The 27,079-nt window shown below is 36.4% G+C and overlaps 1 protein-coding gene across 1 annotated transcript in view; it reads right to left on the minus strand.

The window, feature by feature from the left end:
* The window catches only part of Si (sucrase-isomaltase), a 94,528-nt gene that overhangs the window by 40,680 nt on the left and 26,769 nt on the right, over positions 1-27,079 (minus strand). The window contains exons 14-24 of the mRNA XM_055596510.1: positions 25,536-25,620; positions 24,045-24,162; positions 22,009-22,180; positions 19,299-19,415; positions 9,628-9,782; positions 8,383-8,467; positions 6,668-6,724; positions 4,359-4,483; positions 2,838-2,926; positions 928-977; positions 80-250 (exon numbers count right to left, since the gene is read on the minus strand). Coding sequence (XP_055452485.1) covers positions 80-250; positions 928-977; positions 2,838-2,926; positions 4,359-4,483; positions 6,668-6,724; positions 8,383-8,467; positions 9,628-9,782; positions 19,299-19,415; positions 22,009-22,180; positions 24,045-24,162; positions 25,536-25,620 — 1,224 coding nt within the window. The remainder of the gene's footprint in view (positions 1-79; positions 251-927; positions 978-2,837; positions 2,927-4,358; positions 4,484-6,667; positions 6,725-8,382; positions 8,468-9,627; positions 9,783-19,298; positions 19,416-22,008; positions 22,181-24,044; positions 24,163-25,535; positions 25,621-27,079) is intronic.

Below are 27,079 nucleotides of genomic sequence, written 5' to 3' on the forward strand. Positions count from 1 at the left end.
TATTTGAATATTGAGAACTCCAAGGTGAGTATTAGAGAACATGAAAAGCATTTCAGACACTTTAAAGTGATCAGTTTACCTTATTGGAAGCATCAAAAGTGAAATTGGAATGAGCAGTCATTTGCTGCTCATTTTCTCCTACTGTAACCTCTGTCACACTGTCCGTCAGCCCAAGGACTTTGATTGTTTTAAATGCAAGGGCAGTTCCTTCTGAATATGATGAATGTGTGCAAGTAACAACCAAGTTATTCTGAGAAAAAAAAGTGTACAGTGTTAGATGTTAAGTCCCTTGATATTAACTATATTGAGGAAGAGAATAAAAATGAAAGTAAATGGTTGAGTTAACCACCTCTCCAACCCACCAGTTGTCACTGTGAAAATAACTCATTTTGTTTGTATGTATGCCATAAAACTTTATTTTTAGAATTAATGATGAGATCACATATGAGGTCAGTCATATGTAATGCTTATTATTCTAATCCTTATATCGATCAGTGATAACTCAGTATTGTTAGAAAGGATAAAGAAATCAAACATCTGTGAAAAATTTCTTATTCATTATTAAAACACATTTTCAGATATATGTTCATCCTTATTACCAAATGAACATGAGTTATCACTGTAATTGACATATTAAAATATATGGAATATATTAAACATTATTTTCCTAAGAATGTTGTTACAATAGACTTTCAGAAGGACAAAGACAACAATGCACGCACGTTTCATTATAAATTTAATCTAATTTAGTTAATAAAAAGTTTTGTTTGCTCATGATAAATAAAACAAAGTTAACAATTAATTTGTCAATTTATTATGCTGAGTTTTTTGAACACTGCATAAAAATTTAAGTACTTCCCAGTTGTAGCCTATAATAAATCATAAACTTAATGTTTAAAATAATTTTATTTTCTCCAAAATACTTACATTAGAAACTGAAAATTCATATAGTATATAGTTTCCCCTTTGGATGGTATCTAAAATTTAAAAATAAATAGTTATCAGATAAAACTGAACCAATTTTTCTCTTATTTCCATTTTATAACAGTCAGTTCTTTTAAAATTATAATAATGAAGAGCTGTAAACAATTTTTATTTTTACATTTCTAATAACTAGTGCTAAGGAAATAGGGCAGGAAATTAAAGTGACTTTGCTTGGGCAGCTGCAAGGGAAGCTGAAGAGGGGCAGTGTGGGGTAGATACAATGTGGGGGATGTTCCTGACCCCTCAGTCCTACCCAAGCACCTGCAAGCAACTAAGGAATGCTGAGAGTGGGAGAAAGCATTCTCCAGGGAAGAGGACAGGAACTGGTTATCTTCTACCAAGTGAAAACGTGTATGAACAAGTAAGATAATACATAATGAGCAGAAGATATTCACACACACAAACAAATCCATACACATATATGTATGTATGTATGTACGTATGTGTGTGTGTGTTTATGTATGTAAGCACCAGAAATCAGTAAAAAAAATTAGGCCATGAATTTAAAAGAGAACATGAAGGGATATATGGGAAAGAGTGAAGGGAGGAAAGAAAAAGGAGAAATTATACAATTGTAATACAGTTACATTATAATAACAAAAATAAAAATATCAGGTACAAGTATCTATTTTTCAAATAAGTAAGATATTAATTTTTGATATTTCATTTTCTTATTCACAAAGTTATTAAATACATTATCTGGTTTAATTTATCAATATGCAGAAAAATGATCTAGAAATCCAGGAAGAAACAAAACTTATTCTAGTCAGGTGTATTGACTCAAGCCTTTAATGTCTGTTTTGGAGAGGTGGGGAATCAGAATTTCACCCAGTCTAACATATGCAGGACCCTCTCCCCACTAATAAAGCAATAACAAAAGAATACTATGTTATTATCATTTCCTATTTCAAGCTATGTTTATACCCTACGTTTTACCTACCTAAAAATATACAATTTTATGAAGAGGTGACAGAGTAGAGTGACATAGCAAAGTTATAGTTCACATCTCTTTATTATTTTTTATTATATTAGAAAAGAGAATAAATCTAGAGTGCTGCTAAAAACTAGATTTAATCTGTAAATGGAGACATTTATATAATATCTGTATAATGCATCAGCTAAAATGTTCTAAAGTAATTGTTATAAGAAAAATGAAGATAAAGGTGAAAATGTGAAGGGAAGTGAATGTAATAAAATTTAAGGATATATGAGTTCAAAGTAAAACTATATGATATTTGTAGACACATATAAAACTGTTAATATCTAAGTGTCCCATATTAAAATAAACGAATTAGCTATTTTTCAGGATAAATTTAAAGATTATTTAAATATAAAAACATAAAATTAATAGGGATGATTTACACAGTTAAATAAAATGTCTCATGATTGTTTTATTAATTATTTAGTTTGTTTCTGGTTGCACTAAATTTTCAAAATATAAACTAAAGGCGTGTGGATAGTGGTAATTGAATTTCTTTAGCTTAAATGATTTGACAGCGACATTAATAATGTAAATAAAAAATAAAGCTAAAAGTATTGAGTTTACCTTTTTGTTTCATTAATAAAATTTTATGATTAAAGTTTACAATGAATTAACCCAAAACATTTGAAAACATGATGCAGTTCCTAAACCTGAAACTTTGACAAGTTACAATATTAACGTAACAAAAATTACATACAATTTTAGAGAAGTCTTATAATGTGCAGTTCACAAATTTGATATATTAATCACATATACAAGTCAAATTTTATGAAGAAATACTAAAAATATCATTACGAATGCAATTTGTATGACTAAAGCTAAAACAGTAAGTCACCAGAATGGATAATTAAGAGCACACTGTTAGACTTGCCTTTAGTTTCCCCATCATCCCAGAAGAAGTCTCCTTTTGCTGTCTGATTTTCATCTAATGCAACAATAAGGCCTAGAGGATTCTTACGGCTACAATGTAAAATGAGGTTTGTATAGAATTAAAAATCATTTTGTAATCAATCTGTAACTTACAACAAACATCTTTCAATCTGAGAGGTTTTAATTGATAGGGGAGGACCTCCTCCCCTTCTATCTGACCCTAGGGCAGAGGGAGAGAAGAGAAAGGGTGGGTGGGACTGGGAGGAGATGAGGGAGGGGGCTACAGGGGGCCCAACAAAGTGAATAATTGTAATAAATAAATATATAAATAAAATTAAATTTTAAAAAGTTTTTAGTTGGTTATTAACATAAGAACACGATATATATACATTTTGTATTCATACTTTCAATAAAAATGCAAGTAAAGACAATTTATATGTATTTTAAAACAATATACATTATGATACTTTCTAGTTGTTGAGTGATATCACATCTGTAAAATTTAAACAATTTTAGATTGTATTCAAAACTAAAAAAATAAGAGTGAAGAATCATCAACTTGGGGTGCTGGTGAGATTGTTATGTGTTAAAACTTTGTGCTATTAATGAGGATGCATATTTGGGTGCCAGCACCAGCAGCTAGATGAATCACAGCCATCGATAACTTCAGTATCAGGAATCCTACAGCTCCTTCTGTTTTCTGTGTGCACTTCATACATACTGTGCACATAGAAACAAGCCAGCATGTATACATACAAACAAAATGTAAAAGTAAATAAATAAACAAGAATGCTCATTTCAACCAATATAATGTTAAAGTGAAACACATCGTCTCCAATTACATGAAAATATAGATGTTCTGTCCAAGTTTATATCAACTTGACACAGGTTAGAGTCATTTGAGAAAATGTCTCCATTAGATCTGGCTGTTGGAAAGCGCTGTGTAAGACAAATAAACCCTTTCCTCTCCAACTTGTTTTTGGTCATGGTGTTTTACCATAGCACTAGTAACCATAACTAAGACAATGGTATTTTTAATTGTTGAAGAAATGTAAAATGACTTCAAAAATGAAGTCAGCTGTCATGGAAATGATTCATGAGGCCAGTTACACATCTTCATGCTGTATCACCACAAGAGGACACTTCTGAGGAGATAGGGTTCTAGCAACTGTTCTGCACATAGCATTTTACTTGCAGTACACATTAACGAAAGTTTGATTCTGTTGTTCAGGAAGATCTGGATGATAACTGATTTTTTTGTGAACGTATTCATGAAACAATTTTACAAGTAAGCAGTTCTGTAAAACCAATCTATGAAACTGCTAACATAAATGATATACTCACTAATATTTCTTCAGTAAATATTTTTAGAAAATAGATGCAGGGCACTGTTATTGTTGGGATAAAAATTTGTAAAAATGTGAGTCCTTACACACATGGAGTTAGTAGTCTAGGTACCAGGAATACTTCATACAACACAATGTATTATGAACAAATATGAATATATAATGGTCCTTTTTACCTCGCTGTTGTTGTTACATCAGGTTGCTGGGTAGGGATGACATAACCTCCTCTAAGATGTAATCCTATTTTATCTTCTGGAAGGTACATGTTAACCCTTTCTTTCCTCCATGGCCTTTTTTCACCCTAAGAGTTAAAGAATACATATTATTTTTATTGTTAATGCATGTTTTAAAGCGTTCTTGATAATTATTGTGAGTTATACATTTTATTGACTTATCCATTATTTATTTATTACTATGGAAAGAAATTAATTTTTGTTTTGTTTTCTATGCATAGGAAAAAAAGTTCATTTTCTTCTAAAATATAAAATGACATGTGTTGAAATGTTTTCTTCCTACAATAATTAACAATTACTCCCATATTTTATGCTCTCTTTTATCATGCTTCTAGTAATCATGTTTCTTCATTCAGAATGATATCTTTACAGAGAGTGTGTAGAATGGCATCTTCAGTGTGGCCCTGTCATTCAGCCGAATGTCATCTGGTCCTACCCAGTATACTGCAGAAGACAAGCTTTCACTGTTTTTTTTTATTATTTTTTTATTAATTACACTTTATTCATTTTGTATCCCGCCATAAGCTCCTCCCTCTTTCCCTCCCGGTCTCACCCTCCCTCCTTTCTGTTTTAAATGTGTGAATAACAATGCATTGTATGTAGACCACATTTTCTTTATACATTCTTCAACTGGCATACATGCAGCTTGATTTGATATATTACTTTGGGAATAGTACAGCCATAAACATAAGAGTATATCATTTTGAAACATTCTGCCATTGTCACATAATTGAATCATAAAGCAAATAAATCTATCCATAGATACCAAATGAACTCCTGTCCTATTTTACAGAAGGGAAGGTTAAAGGAGGTTCTGTAGGAGATACCAAAACACAGTTGATGGAAGAAGTAATAAATAAGTACTATTTTCTATACCAGAGTAATGTAACTATTGTTCAAAATGGAGAGTCAGAATGACAAATTTCAATTACAAAAAGTTTTTAGCAAGAATAACTATTAGTAGAGAAATAACCAGAGGGCAATAAGAAGGGAGTGAAAACAATAATGATATTAATTCGACTGGTACGGAATAGACCCATACAGGGAAACATTACACCAAACTCATATATATGTATATTTTGATATGTCAATCAAAGTATCATGAAGAGTGCTTGAAGTGCAAGTATCAACTTATTTTTTCAGTACACATTGCACACTTTTAGAAAGTTATCATGTCACTTCATAAACATTATAATTAAAATAATAAAGAAGTAATTAACAGGAAAATGGTGCACACAAAGTTTGCTTGCCTTTAGAAAGTCTTTTCAAACATTCTTTCAAACAAAAGTCCTGCACAATCAATATGTGAAAAAAATAGAGTCACTTTAAAAATAATATGAATCTGAAGAAGTTTTAGCGACTTCATTTATAAAAAAAATTTAAAAATGAATCAAGGAATAGTGTTTAGGACTTTGTGAATGTTATTATTTTGGCTGTTCTAGTTGATCTTGAATATCATTCCCCCTATGCCCTTCCCCTAGTCCACTAATGGGGGAGGACCTCATCGCCTTCTATCTGAGCCTAGCCTATCAGGGCTAATTTCTTTGTTTTTAGGAAATTCTTTTAAAATTTTATCTATCTATCTATCTATCTATCTATCTATCTATCTATCTATCTATCTATCTATTACAATTTATTAACTTTCTATCCCCACTGTAGGCCCCTCCCTGGTCTCCTCCCATTCCCACCCACCCTCCTTCTTCTCCCCCATGCCCTTTCCCTAGTCAGCTGATAGGAGAGGTACTCCTCCCCTTCTATCTAATCCTAGCTTATCAGGTCTCATCAAGGCTTGCTGAATCATCTTCTTCAGTGGACTGGCAAGACTGAACCTCCACACCCCCGCAAACCCTCTGTTCAAAGGATAACTTAATTTTTTTTATTAAAAACATGTAAGCCTTCCTGGTGAAAAGACAAATGTAAATTATGAGAAAAGAATTAAATAAGTTTCCATTCCTGTCTAATATATTTCAATAATTTTATTTAAAAACAAAGTATATTTGTTTGCCAAAACATAATTTCATGTTAAAAATCTGGTTCGTGTGTAATGAAGAGTAATTGCACACCAATTTTTTTTACATGTCTGCAATTGGGAAATATTTTGACAATAATCTCAACATTCTCAAGTATTCATGCACAATGTGTGAGGAAATGGACTTGTGTGCAATATAGATAGATAGATAGATAGATAGACAGACAGATGGATAGACAGATAGATGACAGACACACACAGAAAGAATATCTAGGCTACTTACTGTTTCATAATCATACCAGATAGCATCGGGAATGTATGCACTCACGGTTTTCAGTCCCTGCATTAAAGAAAATTAGAGTAAATATACAAAATATTGAATATATTCAGAAGATATTAAACAGAGTTTTGAAATCCCAAAGCTTTTTTAGAATTATTCTTTTTTATTATTATCACTTTTTTTTTACGATTTATTAACTTTCTATGCCAGCTGTGCCTCCTCCCTCATCTTCTCCCAATCCCACCCTCCCTCCCTCCCTCATCTCCTCTCATGCCTCTCACCCAGTCCACTGATAGGCAGGTTCTCCTCCCCTTCCATCTGACCGTAGCCTATCAGGTCTCATCAGGACTCTTTGCATTGTCTTCCTTTGTAGTCTGGCAAAGCTGCACACCCTCTCCCCCCAGAGGGAGGTGATCAAAGAGCTAACCACTGAGTTCATGCCAGAGACAGTCCTGCTTCTCTTACTAGGGACCCAAGTTGGAGACTGAGTTTATGGGATACATCTTAGCCGCGGTTTTAGGTCTATGCATTGGCCTCATAAAAACTGAGCTCTAGAAGCTTTGAAGAGAATGATACCCCAACCAAAGAAATCACAATTCTTAAGAAAGAACTTATTATTTAGAGTTTACATTTGATACTCCATTTTAGATATTTCAGGTACTATTTTAGATTTTCCATTTTTTAACAGAAAAAATGTTTCTTTGTTCTTTTGCTCCAGTAGTTCTGAATTATGAGCTCTACGTCTTCATGTAAAATACACACTTGTGTCAAAGGGAATACTGCTTAGATGACATTTACACTTCCTGTTTGCAATTGTATTGTTAACAACCACATGCCTGCTTATGTAGAAACGAACATTGTAAAACTCTAGAGTTTAGAAACAGGAGACACATTTATCTCACTCCTCGTTTCTTTGTTCCACATATTCCTTTTTTTAAGATTTATTTATTTATTTTAGGTATATGAATGTTCTGACTGCATGTACACACGCAGCCAGAAAAAAAAATAGACTCCAGTGTAGATGATTGTGAAACATGCATTGCTGGGAATTGAACTCAGGACATCTGAAAGAGCAGACAGTGCTCTTAACCACTGAGCCATCTCTCCAGTCCCTTCTTTTACATAATATTTTTATTATTGTTATAATTTATTACAAATTATTCAATTTGGCTCTGGTCCCCTCCCTCATCTACTTACCAATCCCACCCCCCCTTCCTTCTCTCCATATGTCCCTTTCCAAGACCTCTGATAGGGAAGGTCCTCCTCTCCTTCCACCTGAGTTGCAGAGATGATCAAAGAAGCAGACACTGAGTTCATGTCAGAGACAGCCCCTGTTCCCCTTACTAGGAATACCACTACAAGCTCTTTTAGATGGCAGTTTAACACGCATCTTAGAAAAATTTCAATGTTTATGTCTTCCTAAGTGTCAGCTAATTAATATTATTATAAGCTTTGATTGAATACAATTAATATAAATTTCATTATATATCTGATTTTACACAATGTCCTATGTTATTTATTATATATTTAATAATATAAATGTATCAAAAACTGTGTAAACCTCACATTACTTGGCCTTCTAAATTTCAGTGAGAGATTATGAACTTGAAGTAATTCATTGAGTATTAAGTGTTATCCATATTCATCAAAACTATGTACATATTTGGCTATGCAAAATTTTCCTTAAGTAATAAATATAAAACATATGCAAAGCCTACCGGTTTCAAAACAGGAGTGATAAGTAGTGCAGGGCCCCATAGAAATTCCAGATCCTCAATCCAGCTGTTTGGGTCTTCATAAAACCTTGGAACAATTAGTGCATTTGAGTTGTAATATTACAAAAGAAGCAGAGCTAAGCTGCTTATTTTCTTTATCTTTTCAGTTCTTCCTTGAGAATCATTATTTTAAATTTATTTTTAACAAGTCATCCTGAAGCAATAGTTCTAGTGTAGTTGATATAACATACATGAAAGAAGACAGGCATAGAGGAAGAAATGACAGGTATAAATTCTTTTTTCTATTTAAAAACAACAACTTTTAATGCATAATAAGCAACTTGTTGCTTATTATTTTCTCATAAGGCAAGTTCCAGAATTGTTTCATAATCTGCTTTCAATATTTTCACCAAAATCTATGTTTAAAAGGAATATTTTCATTTTCTAAGAAACATTCTGTTTGATCATAATATACAAGCATGTAGACACTGTGCAATTTTGTAAGTATACCTCAGTTATTGATGTATTGTTACAATACCTCATTGTTGCTTTTTCAGTAATTTTAGGTTTAATATTTCTTACTAATAGGGTCTCCCCAACATAATTATATGTAGTTTCTGACAAATTCTCTATTTTATACCTTAATCTTGTTTTATTACGTTTAGTACAATAATTATACATATTATAAAAGTTTCTGTGCAACTACAAAATAATAATCTCAGGTCTACTTTGCATATTCATTCATTATTAGTATTTAGCAAGTGTCTGAACATACTTTTTGTTATGATTCTGTGTGTGTTTCTGCATGTGTGTATGGTGTGTTTATGTGGCATAATATGTTCATGCGGTTTGTGTGTACACACGCCTGTGTGTGCATGTATATGTGTGCGTGTACTTGTATATAATGCGTGTGTGTGTGGTGCATGCATATGAGTGAGCAAGTACACATAGCTATTCTCACATGTAGAGAACACTAAAAGTTTTCTTCCTCTATTCCTTCTTGGCCTTATTGCTTTGATCAAGATAGCTCACAGAATCGGTAGCTCACCGTTTGGACAGTCAGGAAAGCTGTTCTGAAACCCACCCTTCTAGGCTCCCTTTAATACTGCAGTTATGTTCACGAGCAGCCATGTCTACCTTTTGGGGAGTCTTCTTGAGATTAGGGGATGTTGTGTGCAGAGCGAGATTTCTGAGACAGCTTTCCAAATCCTTACCTCACAGTTCTTATTCAGAATTCTCAATACTCACTCATGAAGAAATGGCCTCGCAACCGTTTCCCCAAACACGTGGGCTCTGTAGAACAGAGTGTAGAGGAAAGGCAGTAGAGTGTAGCGGATGGTTAAGTAGTGCCTGGATGTCTTTACCAAAAGAGAGTCTAGTCCAAAAACTGCAGGGTCCTGCTCCTGTAGGATATATGAAAAATACAAGTGAGGAAAGAAAATGTAAGTAAACATTAAAGAAAGAACCATTTTAATCACTGTTGAAAGCAAATTGTTTGAATTTGAGCTCCTCGATGAAAAGTTGTGAATCATCCCAACTATGATATCATTATGTCTGAGCGTGTCAGGTTTTGTATCTTCAGTTATATTTTAATTAATCTCTATTTTAAAGTATATATTTATCACTTAGTTAAAAAGTTTAAAAATATGTAAAATAACCAAACGTAAGTTTTCAAACTCTGTTGATTTGGGTTCTTTCCAATGTTTCATGTTCTCAAAACCTTTGCCAAATAATCTGTGATATGTTTCAGTTATAATATGTACATTTGGAGGAGGCGGGGCAAGATGGCAGCGCCGGGAGGACTCTCATTCTGAGGAGCAGCACAGCAGGATTGGCACAGGGACCAGCAAGCAGAACTCGCGGCCATAAAACACAAGTGGTTGTGTTTCTCAGGTGAGAGGATACCCCAAGGTGGGGGATTCGATCAGCTTTAACTCACCCGGCTAAACCACGGAAGAGATCCCCGTTCCGCCAGGCGCTTGGTCGCCAGCCCAGAGCTACCCGCCAGCGCGATCTGGTCACGGTCCCAGACTGAACTGTGGGCCCACAACACCATAGACTGGATTTCCCAGTCCAGAGATAACCCCACGGAGCAGGAAACAATTGGGACCGACCCCAGGTTACCCAGACATCCCCTGGAAAAGACTCGGGTTCCGCGGGTGCCCCAGGAGCCAGCCCGGACCCAGAGCCGGGAGGGACAAAGGCGCCTGCACTGAGCCCTGCCTGCGCGCGTGATTCGCCGCCTCAGATAGAACTGTGGGCACCAGGGCAACAGGGCACCAGACTGCGTGTCTCTGGCAGGAGGAAACCCCCAGCGGAGGGGGTCAGCAGCTCTAACGCTTAGGACACCCAGCACCAAAACACTTCCTGGACTCACGCAGACTCTAGTGCAGGCAGGAGCACTGTGCTCTGCTGCCATTGTTGCGTTCCCCTGGGGCACTGGGACACACAGCTGCATCCTCGGACCTGCAGGAGCCGAAGAGCCATTACAGCAGCCCTCAGATACTGTGCCAGGGATCGGCCAGTTGTCCCTGGCTGGACTGCCAAAACTGTGGGAATCCCTGATCCTTCAGGGGGGCTGCACCCACAGCGTCTGGACCAGAGTGGTGCCTACAGCCACCATCCCAGACAGAGACACACAGCTTCTGGTCCAGAGTGAGGCACCCAGCCTCCAGACCAGAACAGTGCTCCCAGGCGCCAACTCAACCTAGGTGCACATTCTCCAGGTCCAGAGCAGAGCAATCAGCCTTTGGCCCAGAGACTTACTGAGTGCACCTCCCACTTTCTCAGACAGAACTGTGCACCCCAGGATAACAGACTGAGTTTCCCTGTTGGGAGAAAACCCCATATCTAGGGACTCAGCAGTTTCTTCAAGAGGACTGTACATGGAAATTTAGTGAGTAGCAGCACACTAAATTTATAACAAGAAACCCAGCAGTGGGGCAGCTGTCTTGAGAAATTTTATGGGTAAGAGGAGATCCCCCCCTGCCTAACATAGACCACAGCTACTACTCAGGGCTATAAACCTGAGGTGAGCAGTGGCATCTCCGGAGAAACACTGGCCATACAGTGACCATAACCAAAAAGCAGAGAAGGACTCCTTCAGGAAAAATCATCTTCCGGCCAAGGGGATACTCCCTACCTCAGGACTCCAGGAAGCACAGAAACTAACAGCCAACACCTAAATCAGCCCAATGGGTAGATGTCAGCGTAAAGGCTCAACCAACAAAAGACAGAGCAATATGGCATCTCCAGAACCCAGCCATCCAGGGGCGAACAGCCCTGAACAATGCAGCATAATAGAAAATCAAGAAGATGACCTTACATCTATGTTGATGAAGAGAATAATAGAGGAAACAGATAAAATACGTAAAGAATTAGAGGAAGATAAAACCAAACAGATCATGGCTATCCGTAAAGAAATGGAGGAAGATAAAGACAAGCAAATTAGGGCCATCCGTGAAGAAATACGGGAAGATGCAGCCAAACAGCTTGTGGCCTTCAGAGAAGAAATAATTAAATCACTGAAAGAAATCAAAGAGACAGAGTTGAAGGAACTAAAAGAAAAAGAGGAAAATACAAGCAGACAGGTGAAGGAAGTAAACAAAACAACTCAAGACCTGAAGATAGAACTAGAAAAATTAAAGAAAACACAAATGGAGGAAATAATGGAGAGGAAGAATTTAGGGAAGAAAACAGGAACTACAGAGGTAAGCATAACCAACAGAACAAGAAATGGAAGAAAGAATCTCAGGTGTAGAAGATACAATGGAAGAAATCGATGTATCTGTCAAAGACAATGTTAAATCCAAAAAATTCCTGACACAGACCGTCCAAGAAATCCAAGACAATATGAAAAGACAAAACCTAAGAATAATAGGAATAGAGGAAAAAGAAGACTCCCTTCTCCAAGGCCCAGAAAATATTTTCAACAAAATCATTGAAGAAAATTTCCCCAAGTTAAAGGATAAGCCAATAAGGATACATGAGGCCTACAGAACACCCAACAAATTTGACCAGAAAAGAAAATCCTCCCGCCACATAATAATCAAAACAGGAAGTATACAGAACAAAGAAAAAATACTAAAAGCTGCAAGGGAAAAAGGCCAAGTAACATATAATGGCAAACCCATTAGAATCACACCTGACTTTTCAACAGAAACTATGAAAGCCAGAAGGGCCTGGACAGATATCATGCAGACCCTAAGAGAACACAGATGTCAACCCAGGCTACTATACCCTGCAAAACTCTCAGTCCTCATAGACGGAGAAAACAAGATATTCAATGACAAAAACAAATTTCAACAATACCTACACACAAATCCAGCATTACAGAAGACACTGGAAGGGAAAATACAACCCAAGAAAATTATCTTCTTTCAAGAAAACACAGGAAATAATTAACCTTACTACAGCAAAACGAAAAGCAACCAAGCACACAAACTTATGAACACAGCCAACATCAAAATCAAAGGATCTAACAGCCACTGGTCATTAATCTCTCTCAACATCAATGGACTCAACTCTCCAGTAAAAAGACACAGATTAACAGAATGGATATGTAAACAAAACCCAGCAATCTGTTGCATACAAGAAACACACCTAAGACACAAAGATAGACATTACCTGAGGGTAAAAGGTTGGAAGATGACTTTCCAAGCAAATGGACCCAAGAAACAAGCAGGAGTAGCCATTCTAATATCTGATAAAATAGACTTTCAACCAAAATTAATAAAAAGAGATGAGGAAGGACACTTCATACTCATCAAGGGAAAATTCCACCAGGAAGACATCACAATCCTGAACATCTATGCCCCAAATACAAGAGCACCCACATTTGTAAAAGAAACATTGATAAAATTTAAACCACATATAGATCCCCACACATTAATAGTGGGAGACTTCAACACCCCACTCTCAACAAAGGACAGGTCAACAAAACAGAAATTAAACAAAGAAACAATATCTCTGACAGAGGTCATGAATCAAATGGACCTCACAGACATTTACAGAACTTTACACCCAAACACAAAAGAATTTACCTTCTTCTCAGCACCTCATGGAACCTTCTCCAAAATAGACCATATAGTTGGTCACAAAGCAAGCCTCAACAGATACAAGAAGACTGAAATAATCCCTTGTATCCTGTCTGATCACCATGGAATAAAGCTGGACTTCAACAACAACAGAAATAGCAAAAAGCCTACACACTCATGGAAACTGAACAACTTGTTACTTGTTCCCAGCTGGGTCAGGGAAGAAATAAAGAAAGAAATTAAAGCCTTTCTAGAACTCAATGAAAATGAAGACACAACATACCCTAACTTGTGGGACACAATGAAAGCAGTGCTAAGAGGAAAGTTCATAGCACTAAGTGCCTTCAAGAAGAAATTCGAGACAGCTCATTCAAGCAACTTAATGGCCCACTTAAAAACCCTAGAAAAAGAAGAAGCAGACACACCAAAAAGGAGTAGACGGCTGGAAATAATCAAACTCAGGGCTGAAATCAATCAATTAGAAACAAATAAAACAATTCAAAGAATCAATGAAACCAAGAGCTGGTTCTTTGAGAAAATCAACAAGATAGACAAACCCTTAGCCAAGCTAACTAAAAGGCAGAGAGACACCACCCAAATCAACAAAATCAGAAATGAAAGGGGGGACATAACTACAGACACTGAGGAAATCCAAACAATCATTAGGACTTACTTCAAAAGTCTATATGCCACAAAATTTGAAAATCTAAATGAAATGGACAATTTTCTTGATCGATTTGACTCACCAAAGCTGAATCAGGACCAGGTAAATCAACTAAATAGTCCTATATCCCCCAAAGAAATAGAAGCAGTCATCAAAAGTCTCCCATCCAAAAAAAGCCCAGGACCAGATGGCTTCAGCGCAGAATTCTACCAGACCTTCAAAGAAGAGCTAACTCCAATTCTCTTCAAACTATTCCACAAAATAGAAACAGAAGGAACATTACCAAATTCATTCTATGAAGCCACAATCACCTTGGTACCTAAACCTCACAAAGACTCAACAAAGAAAGAGAATTTTAGGCCAATCTCCCTTATGAACATTGATGCAAAAATACTTAACAAAATACTCGCAAACCGAATATAAGAACACATCAAAGATATTATCCACTATGACCAAGTAGGCTTCATCCCAGGTATGCAGGGGTGGTTCAATATATGGAAATCCATCAATGTGATCCACCATATTAACAAACTGAAAGAAAAAAACCGCATGATAATCTCCATAGATGCTGAAAAAGCATCTGACAAAATCCAACATCCATTCATGTTTAAAGTACTGGAGAGATCAGGGATACAAGGCACATATCTAAACATAGTAAAGGCGATATACAGCAAGCCTATAGCCAACATCAAACTGAACGGAGAGAAACTTAAAGCAATCCCTCTGAAATCAGGGACAAGACAAGGCTGCCCACTGTCTCCATATCTCTTCAACATAGTGCTGGAAGTCCTTGCTAGAGCAATAAGACAGTCGAAGGAGATCAAGGGGATACAGATGGGAAAAGAAGAAGTCAAATTATCACTATTTGCAGATGATATGATAGTATATATGAGTGACCCCAAAAACTCTACCAGGGAACTCCTGGAGTTGATAAACACCTTCAGCAAAGTGGCCGGATACAAAATTAACTCAAAAAAATCAGTAGCACTCCTGTATACAAAAGACAAAAGGGCTGAGAAAGAAATTAGAGAAACAACACCATTCACAATAGCCACAAATGACATAAAGTACCTTGGCGTAACCCTAACCAAGCAAGTCAAAGACTTGTATGAAAAAAATTTCAAGTCTCTGAAGAAAGAATTAGAGGAAGATATGAGAAGATGGAAAGATCTCCCATGCTCATGGCTTGGCAGGATTAACATAGTAAAAATGGCCATCTTACCAAAAGCAATCTACAGATTTAATGCAATTCCCATCAAATTGCCAACACAATTCTTTACAGACCTGGAAAGAAAAATTCTCAACTTCGTATGGAATAACAAGAAACCGAGAATTGCTAAAACAATCCTCTACAATAAAAGATCTTCTGGAGGTATCTCCATCCCTGATCTCAAGCTGTACTATAGAGCAACAGTTATAAAAACTGCATGGTACTGGCATAGAAACAGAATGGTGGATCAATGGAATCGAACAGAAGACCCAGAAATAAACCCACACACTTACGGACACCTGATTTTTGACAAAGATGCCAAAACCATACAATGGAAAAAAGATAGCATCTTTAACAAATGGTGCTGGTCCAACTGGATGTCTACATGTAGAAAAATGCAAATAGATCCGTACTTATCACCCTGCACAAAACTGAAGTCCAAGTGGATCAAAGACCTCAACATAAAACCAGACACATTAAATCGGCTAGAAAAAAAAGTGGGGAATACCCTAGAACTCATTGGTACAGGAGAAAACTTCCTGAACAGAACACCAACAGCACAGGCTCTAAGAGCAACAATCAATAAATGGGACCTCATGAAATTGAAAAGCTTCTGTAAAGCAAAGGACACCGTCATCAAAACAAAGCGACTGCCTACAGATTGGGAAAGAATCATCACCAACCCTCTATCTGACAGAGGACTCATATCCAATATATATAAAGAACTAAACAAGCTGAAAAGCAACAAACCAAGTAATCCACTTAAAAAATGGGGAACAGAGCTAAAGAGAGAATTCTCTGCAGAGGAATATCGAATGGCAGAGAAGCACTTAAAGAAATGCTCAACCTCATTAGCCATTAGGGAAATGCAAATCAAAACAACCCTGAGATATCACCTTACACCCATCAGAATGGCCAAGATGAAAATCTCAAGGGACAACACATGCTGGAGAGGTTGTGGAGAAAGGGGAACTCTTCTCCACTGCTGGTGGGAATGTAACCTGGTACAACCACTCTGGAAATCAATCTGGCGCTTTCTCAGACAACTAGGAATAGCGCTTCCTCAAGATCCAGCCATACCACTCCTAGGCATATACCCAAAAGAGGCTCAAGTACACAACAAGGACATTTGTTCAACCATGTTTGTAGCAGCTTTATTTTTAATAGCCAGAAGCTGGAAACAACCCAGATGCCCCTCAACTGAAGAATGGATGCAGAAACTGTGGTACATCTATACAATGGAGTATTACTCAGCAATGAAAAATAAGGAAATCATGAAATTTGCAGGTAAATGGTGGGACCTGGAAAGGATCATCCTGAGTGAGTTGACCCAGAAGCAAAAAGACACTCACGGTATATACTCACTCATATAAACATACAATATAGAATAAACCCACTAAAAGCTGTACATCTAAACAAACTAAGCAAAAGAGAGGACCCTAACTAAAATGTTCAATCCCCATCCTGAAAGGCAAAGAGGATGGACATCAGAAGAAAACGAAAATAGGAAACAACCTCGGAACCCGCTACAGAGGGCCTCTGAAAGCCAGAAGAAAACAGGAAACAACCTTGAAACCTGCCACAGAGGGCCTCTGAAAGCTTCTGCAGTATAGACTGTCAAAGCAGATGCTGAGCCTGATGGCCAACTGATGGGCAGAGTGAATGGAATTTTATGTAAGAAGTGGGAAATAGTAAGAGCTGGAGGGAACGGGAACTCCACAAGCAGAGTAACAGAACAAGATAATTTGAACACAGGGAACTTCCCAGAGACTCCTACTCCAACCAAGGACTATTTGTGGAGATGACCTGGAACCCCTGCACAGGTGTAGCCCATGGCAGTTCAGTGTCCAAGTGGGTTCCATAGTAATGGGAAGAGGGACTGCCTCTGACATAATCTGATTGGCCTGCTCGTTGATCACTTCCCCCTGAGGGGGGAGCAGCCTTACCAGGCCACAGTAGAGGACAATGCAGCCACTTTTGATGAGAACTGATAGACTAAGATCAGAAAGAAGGAGAGGAGGACCTCCCCTATCAGTGGACTTGGGGAGTGGCATGCATGCAGAAAGGGGAGGGAGGGTGGGATCGGCAGGGGAGGAGGGAGGGGCTCATGGGGTGATACAAAATGAATAAAGTGTAATTAATAAAAAAATAAAAGATTTAATAAAAAATAATAATATGTACATTTGAATTTTGCTTAACTACACAGCATACTTTGACCGATAGCATTCATGTAACACATTCAAGCACAGGCCTGAAATGTGCTGAAGGATTTCTCCTACACATAACCATTGACCTTAGAAAGGACCAAAATAATCCACTGTTCAGAAGCACAAGGGACAAGGTTTCCTGGTCAGTTAAGCAAACTTAAGCTTTGAAGTTCATTCAACACTCCTCCTGAAACCAAAAGATTCTCTCCCTAGGAGACAACTTCCTCCCAGTGCCAAGGAACATTGCAAGGAGAAAGTTTTGTTTACATAGTTTGCTAAATTTACAGTGAAATAATGCTTTCTATTTTCTAATCCCAGCCACAGAATATAGAGTGCGGCTGATATGGCTGACTCTTCTCTACATTCAAGACTCTTTCAGTGATCCTCTTCACTTCAACATCTTTCTCAATGACTTGGCAGGTTCTGTTAAATCTCAGCAGCAGGATGATTATCCCAGCCAGGTCACCATCCTTCTGTGAGCTTCAGGAGGTTCAGACCTGATCAGAGGATTGACAAGTCTCAACACTCCATTGGCTCACGGTCATGGTTATTATTCACTCACATTTTACCAATTAATCGTTACTGTATTCTTCCTGGCTTGCAATTTACTTTCTAGAAAACCCAAATGACTGCAGAATACTTGGATAAAACTCTCCTGTGGATATGGATTCTTCAGAATTGCCCTTGTGCTCCTTTTGGCTCTGCTCTCCGATGTTCCCTTTTACAGTGTGAACTGCAGCTGACACATCTCCATGAAACTAAGGTTTTGATTGAGTGCAACATGTGAACACTGAAAACTGCCTTGATCAGCTTGTCCTTAACTGACTTAAATACAACTTAACTGTTGTATTTTGTTATAAGGCAAACTGAAATGTTTCAGTAAGAATCCAAGACAAAAATATGATACACATGCATTTTGCTTAGTGATTTCCAAATTTGTCCACAATACACATAAAATACATTGCATTGAGAGGTGAATTTCAAACATTTATGTATAAAAAGTTACATACTTTTTGTGTTACCTTCTTTATATAAACGGAAGAACATTGTTTAAAAATACAGCTGTGCTTCCCACAAAATATTAGACCCAGCCAATAAAGGGCTGGCCCAACTTGAGTCCCATGATATAAGAGAGATCCCACCCCTGACACTGTTATTCCGCTACTCTTGTAGACAGGAGAACAGCAAAACCAACCTCTGAGTGGCTTCACCCAGCAGCATATGGAAAGAGATTCAGAGAGACCCACGGCCAAACATTAGGTGGAGCTCGGGAAATCGTATGGAAGAGGAAACAGAAGGCTTGAAAGAGCCAGAGAGACCAAGGACGACACAAAGTTAACTAACCTGGGGCCATAGGGGCTCACAGAACCTGAATCACCAACCAGTGTGTCTGTGGGAGGGACCTATGCCCCCTCCCCCCCCTCTCACTTATGTAACAAATGTACAGCTTGGTCTTCACTTGGGACCTCTAGCAGCAGGAGCAGAGGTGGTCTCTGACTCGGTTGCCTGCATTTGGATCCCTTTCCTGTAATTGGACAGCCTTGTCTAGCCACAATAGAAGATGCACCCAGTCCTACTTGATATACCAAGACAGGCTGATGTCCATAGAAGGTCTCCCGTTCTCTGAGAAGAAAGGGAGGAGGCATAGGGGGAGAGGAGGGGAGAGAAAGGGAATGGGTGAAGAGAGAGATGGGAAGTTCCGGTCCAGATTAAAGTTAATTAATTAATAAATTAATGAAAAATAAAGATAACATAAATACAGTTGTGTTGGTTTCAAGTAGTGAGGACCAAGTGTCACTTACCGCATAGCCTTCAGCATTGTGGTTTCTAGAAAACGGATAAAAGGCTCCGAGTTGCATCCATCTTCTGCAGAGTTCTTCTGTGGTATCAGCTGCAAATCCGCAGATGTCTGCCCCTACCTAGACAACAGGATAAGGGTCACCACTGTGCTTTCCCTGGGCATGCCATGCCATGCAAAGAAGAGTTAGCGTTGTTCAGGGCCTACTCATTTTATTGCCTTTATACACATCCTATAAACTGATTTTCTCTCCACGTGTGAGCTTTTTTTTACATCTATCCACATCATCTTTATTCTCTGCTCCCAATCTCCTTCCTTTCTTTACTTTCCCCACCCAGAACATTCTCATTGCTCTTTTTCAGAATTATTTTCCATAGTCAGGCTTCATTTTATGATAGGTTTGCATGAAATGCATCTCACCAATGTTTAGCTTTATTTTATTTTAATTTAATTTCTCTGGTTTCTGTTTAAGCTGAGATCTTTTGAAGTGTTTGAATATATGCAGGTTTCTCTCTTAGTATTGCTTGTCAGACACATTTTTCAAAGTTCTTTATTCTTGTTTTCTATAGATTTATACGAGGTATTATAGATTCAATGCTAATCAATTAAGATTATGTAAATTGAAACTGTAATTTCCCTGTATGTTGGCTGCTTTCTACTTTTAATCTTAAAGATAGTTTTGATTAGCAAAACATTTGATTTCATTTTAGTCCAATTTATCTACCATTCCTGTGTAAACAGTGTCCATTCTATTTTGTTTGAGACACTATTTTTCTGACATGTCTTAAATTAATCTCTTATGTTTTCTTTGAAAATGGTTGAACTTTATTCAAATCACATGCCTTTTATATACCTGGTACTAATTTTTTAAAGAATATGTAAGAAATAGCAATGTGTTATTTTGTTCGCTAGATGTGAAATTAATAATCCATATGAATATTTCATACTTTCTTTAGATATCTGCAGTGAAATGGATTACTTAGAAGGTATATGTAAATACATGAGGCTGTGTCTTTTTTTTAATAATAGTAAGCCTAATTGAAAAACCATAGACTGCATTCAATGTGTTAATTACTATTTCTTTATCTGGTAGGGAGAAATCCTCTTCGGTGAATTTAATTTCAATTTGAGAAAAATTCTTGTTTCTACTGTATCAGTTCTTATTTGCAAACGTGGTATAATTTAATTCAGTTCATTTAGTAATCTTTTACAGTTTCTGACCTTTACAAATCTTAAAGATAGAAAGCAAAGAAGGCAAAGAAAAAAAAGACGGGTATTGGAATACATGTGACTGTTCAGGTGAAGAAGGTGACCCACAAGATTTGCTTTAGGAATCCGAACCCCACACTGATTGGGAGTGGCCAGCAATGTCCCACCCCTATCTGGGGAACTAGTGACAGTGCATTGCTCTTGAGGTAGAGCTGGTTTTCTTCAGGGATGTGACCACTGAGAGGCTCTCCATCATTCTGTAGATTGCCTTAAACCAAGGTACATACTGACTGCACTATGTGGACTCAGTATGTTTTAAAATTAGCACAAGACATTGGGCAGGGAAAGTTGTGGTGACAGAGGAGGAAGTAGAAAGAAGGGAATGGAGAGTAGATTTAATAAAAAAAAAAAAAAAACAGTATAGATAGATATGATATTTTCAAATTTTAAAAAAGTTTGGGGTCAAGAAAGATGAATGAGAGTGTGGGAGGATAAATAAGAGCAAAATATAGTGACACATATAAAATTGGTTAATAAAGAGGATAAAAATAAAAGTCTTATATCCTTACTGTCAGTGTTTGTTTAAGGAAATTGCTTTGAAATCCTATTTTATGTTAGTACATGTTTTAACTTAATGTGTTTGTTCAAATTTTCAAATAATAACTTTGTATATTTGACTATATTTCAATTTGTTTCAATGACATTTATTTTATTACTATAAATTTTAGGTTAATTACTTTTATTTTTCTGTATTTGAATTAATGTTCCAACGTTTGCACAATTTGTATCTTTGACTTTTGTTTTCCTTTGTCTATATTTATTTTATTTCATCGCATGTTGTTTATTTTTCTTTTCATGAGAAAGTCTTGCTATGTAGTGCAGTTTGTCCTGGTACTTGATACTCAGAAACCTAGTCTCACCATGACTATAGCTTCCCTAATCCTGAGATTGCACACCTCCCCACACTGGTCACCTGACTGGGCTTTGATTTAGTATCTCTGGCTGTAAATTTTCCATATGGTTGAAACCATACAAAGTTTGATTAAGAAAAATCAGCTTACTAACATTCAGTCATTGAATGTTAGAAAAAATTGATTTTTCTTCTTTTTCTAAAATTCAGCCTAGTTTTGTCTGTATTTACACACACACACACACACATATACACATACATACATATGAAGAGTTTACATATATATATATATATATATATAATGTATATTCTTACTTTCCAAAATCAACATTGTCTGTGCATGTTATTTCGTTTCATTGGGTTTTGGGTGTTCACTTTATTCATGTGTATGAAAGGAAATGTGAGATAATTATAAATACACTTCAAATATTTTAAAATGACTTTCTATAATCTTGACTATGGATTTTATGCTAATTATTGAAATTATTATCAGCCTTTTCATATTCCATATTTAGAACTTACTAAATTTTTTATACCTTAAAAATTTTAAACATTGCTTTGTCCCTGTCTTTTCACTACTAGAAAAGCTTTATACCAAAGGCATGCCAAATAGACCAAACTCCAGCATTCCAGTGATGGACCATTCCATGTGCTCCCAAGAGGCTGTGTTGTCTCCAAGCCAATGAGCGGCGTGCCTTCCAGAGCCAGCGAATGTAGACCGCGTGAGGATGAAGCTTCTCTTATTTGGAAAAACTTTTTCCACAGCTCTAAAATATGACCAAATTAAAAACTAAGTTCTGATCCAAAAAATAAAATTGATACATTAATTTTAAAATACTAGTTACAAATGTATATTTTATCTTTTCTCTGTTGGAAGGCAATATTTAGAAAATTTGTAAAATTTTAACATCAGTTGCACATTTAGCTACCAAAATGCAGCTCACTTGAGTACACTCTGATTAAACACAGAAGGAGAATGTCTTTGAAAATGACTAATAGTTTGAATAATTTCACCAATTTATTGCCAAATTGAAAACAAAACATGCATACTTGAAATTAACATATTTCTAGGATCAGAGGGAAGGGGAGGGAGTCCTTTTCAGTGGACTGGGAGAGGGACACGGTTGGCAAAGAGAGAGGGTGGAATTGGGAGGGGAGGAGGGAGGGAGGTACAGGGGGGATACAAAGTGGATAAATTGTAATTAATAAAAATAATTATAAAAAAGAAATTAGCACATTTGAGAAACATTTTTTAATCGTCTACTATTATTTTCCTCTACCAGCACCTGTGTATTAACGATATTTTTCTCTCAGAGAGAAGTGGTCAGAAAAAAAAAAATCAGCCTAAATGAACTTCAAAATATGATGTCAGCCAGGCATCCAATGTAAAAATATGGCATCCTACATATATTTTCCATATATAAGCTGTTTATATTGAATCATAAGACATTGCTCTTTTTTCATTCAATAATCTACCTACTTCTACTTAAAATATGGAATATTCAGCCAAGTATGAATATTGAATAAAAGTTCACACCTTTAATCCCAGCACTCAGAAGGCAGAAACAGAAGGATCTCCGTGAGTCTGAGGTCAGACTCACCGACCTCTACAAAGAGGTCCTTTCTTTCTACAAAGAGCATTCCAGAACAGCCAAGGCTACAAAGAAATACCCTGTCTCAAACAAAATGAAACAAACAAAGAAAAACCCCAAACAAACAAATAAACTAAAGGTAATGTTCTACACTCCATTCAGGTTCTATATATTTATTTTAAATGTCATTAATTGGGTTCTATTTATTTTATTTTAAATGTTATTAATTAAAATAGAAATATAGTATTTTCCCCTCTCTCTTTCTTCCTCCAACCTGTCTCATTCTTTGTCCTTCACTTTCAAATATTTATCGCCTATTTTTCTTTGATTGTGATTATTACACTTGGTGTGCACAAAGAGAAGTAACAACACTATAAAGACAATATACAGTCTTTTTGGTGCATTAGTACTTCAACACTTACTTAAAGAGAAAGTTACAGATATACTGATACCAAGATCTGGGTGTTAGCAGTTACTGCTCTGTTGAACCTTTCAGAACACTAGCAAAGTAACAGAGAATCAATGTGTGCTGGGTACCTGTTCCTACATTGTGCATTTTATTTGTTCTATTATGCTCTACTACTTAGAAACTAATTTTTTTTTTAGAAACTAAATTTTAGTTGAAACACTTGTTTTGGGAAGATAAAGAGAACTTGCTGTATCACCATTTTCTTAAGCCAATTGAAAGTTTTAATGACTGATTAAAAAAAAAACTATATTGTTGTTTTCCATAGAAAGCAAACAGAAATTTTTTATAAAGAATAACCTCTATTAATTAAGCAAACCAATGGTAAATACACATTTAATATAATTCTTGATAACTTATTAATACTGATATTTAATAATTAGTATTGACAGTTAACTTATGAATGCTAGTAAAATAGAACCATATTTCGATACCATGGTGCTTTTACCACAAAAAATACTTTTTTTTTTCTTTCTTACTCCTGCAACTTTCCATCGAAGTTGCTAAACTTCCAGAAATACATCTAAACAAAATGTAATGGCTGATTGAGTTTCTGCATGCAATTTTACTTACTTTTCTGTGGCGATAGCCATGCTGTATCCATACAGACTGTGGACATCATACTGTTTTCCCCAGTGCTGCACAGCGTCCATGCAAAGAGTTTTGGAATACAAAAGTCTGTCAAGAATACCTTAGAGAAAGCCACATAGCAAACATTCCTGTGAGATATTTTATGGTAACATTTGTGACTGTTCTTACAATGTGTTCTAGAGTACCTAATTAAAAAAAAAAAAAACTGACAAAAGATCACATTTAGTTAAACACTATCCAGTTTAATTCATGCAATTCATTCCATGGAGACTGTAAAATGATTTTAGATACAATAAATATAAATGCATTACACATTGATTACATTACATTTAATGTGATTTAATTTGACTAAACAATACTTCATCATTTTAAAAATAAATAAATAAATGGGAAATAGTCGTTGATGAGTAAATTGCCTTTACACATTGATATCTTGGAGTAGTTATCATTTATTAGTACACTGGTTGATTTAAATGTGATCATGGTTAGGAACTTCAGAGATGGCGCAGTAAGGACCATGCTCAGCACAAAAGCCTGAGGAACTGAGGTCAGATTCTCATCAACACAGGCAAACCATTCCTAGCAGTGACCACCTGCCCTGTAAACACTGAAAGGTAGAGACAGAGGAATCACCAAAACTCTCTGTATGCCACTCTGTGTGTGTGTGTATCTGTCTGTCTATCTCTATGTCTTTCTGTTTCTTTCTCTCATATAGTCAATCAGCAATTTCTAGCTTTAGTGAAGAAATCCTGTCTCAGAAAATAATTTTTGGGGAAGGTTGATTCAATAACTAATAATGCTTTCTGTGCAAATTCAAGTACCAAATTTAGGTTCCAGAGGCCATACAGTCCGATGGATGTACACTGCAGGTTTATAACTCAGTGCATCGAAAAAAGTGTCACTAGGGTTTGCTGAGAAAACATGAGCCCCAATTTCAGGGAGAATACCTACCCCAATAGAACAAACAGAGAGTGATAGAATAAAGCAAAATCTTTCTTCTGGGCTCTGTGTATTGGCACAGGTATATGGGCCCATGGACATGTAGCATATACTCATATAGTCATAATAAATAAATAATTTTAGAAAATAATTTGGAGAATGATAAAGGAAGAAATTGGCATCTTATTTTACACCTGAATTCATGTACACACATGCAATCATATACATGAACAAACAACACGCACACACACACACACATACGCACACAAATAAGGTAAAGAGCAAGAAAGAAGACCCTCATCATCTCACATGTGAGCAATAACATATGTATACATGCATACAACACATACATATCTAAGTGGTACATCAGAGTAATCATAAATGTATTATATTTGGCAAAATAAAAGAAAAATCATTAAATTTAGGATTAAAAGTTATAACAAAATTTGTGATTTAGAAATATGTTTTAGAATTTATTAGCTAACAAAAGTTTTGACTCGACCGTGGGTAATTAGGTAAGAAATTGAAATTTACCAGGAGTAAAAGGAGGATAATTCAGTTGATTGGCAGCACATCCTTTCAGGGAACCTTGAATAAAGCTGGAAACTTCATTCATGTCCTAAATATATAGACAAGGAAAATTACCAGCAATTATAAATGATGAATAACAGATTTCCCATGCTACTTAATAATAAGACATCCTTGAAAATGTTTTATTCATGGATTATATATATATAACATACATAATATGTATATATTATTACATGTATATTATATACATATACAATATGGATATTATATATAGGGTGCATACATTAAAATAGGTACTTTAGACTGCAGTGAAGAATTTTAAATGTTTCAAATACCTCTAATTTTACAGAATTACAAATCTAAACAAAGTACATCTATGATTTCCACAAATATCTTTCATATAGTTGTGTCAGTCTTTTAACTGTAATTTGCTTATACCCATTTCCAGCATATTTATTCATTACACATATTTGATGATGGCAGTCAGTTATCTACTTTGATAGTGATCTCATCCCATTGCTGGTACCAATATTCACTTAGTCTACAGCTTCTAAACTGTCATTTGTATGTATGGACTATTAGAAGCATCATAAAAATCCTGATTTTTTTTCAAGGAACCTTAAGTTAGTTTGATTTTATTCTAAGATCTTGTTAAATAAGTTTATTTTTGAAAAAGTGTTGAGGAATTATTTTAAGGTAGATGCGATGAGTATTTTTGGTTGTCAGTTGGATTACAACTGCAATTAACTAAAACTCAAGCAACTCAATACATCTCACAGGGGTTATTCTTAATTAAACTATTTGAACTCATTTAATTAAGATCCACCTTAGATCTGGGCCACATCTTCTGGTGGCAGCTTGTATAAAGAACAGGGAAAAGGAAATGTTTGCTCTTTGCCTGCTTTCCTTGCTTGTTGCTTCATCTTGTACAGTAGCCTACTTTTCTCAGGATTCTGACATACACTGAAGACTTGCTGAGACATCCGTCTTTGTGGATGGAACAACTATTGTATTGTCAGACTTCCATTTTGAAAGTGGAAAAGAAAGATGTAGTGAGCTTGAATTGAGGCAAATGATTCTGGGAGCAGAGGCTCTGCCTACATAAGGACTCCATAAGAAGCCTTTCCTGACCACCTTAATCTACAGTCAGAAGCTCCAGGCTTGCAGCTGATGACAGAAGGTGGCTCAGATCAGCATGACACCCCAGAGTTAGATGCTTCAGATTCCCTACTTATACTGAGGAATGTAGTTTGTTCCCATCCTTTATGAAGCTTCCCACATGGAAACAGAATAGGGTCCTTTAAATGCTGGACAAGTAGATCCTGTCACCAAGGGGCCTCCCGTCCTGAATGTCCTACAGGCCAGGCTTTCACTCCATTCCTGTTAAAAAAGAAAACAAAGCAACCTTCCCCCACCCCTCCACACACACAAAAAAAACCCTCCACATCCCAGGCACGGATTGCTGGGCCCAGTGCAGATCCTGGCCAGGAACACTGGTCAGGGCCAGTGTTCCTCAATGGTGCTGGTCTCCAAACTGGCAGAGGGAT

This window comes from Psammomys obesus, unplaced genomic scaffold, assembly GCF_907164565.1.
Source record: "Psammomys obesus unplaced genomic scaffold, mPsaObe1.curated_primary_1811, whole genome shotgun sequence".
NCBI classification, from domain to species: Eukaryota; Metazoa; Chordata; class Mammalia; order Rodentia; family Muridae; genus Psammomys; species Psammomys obesus.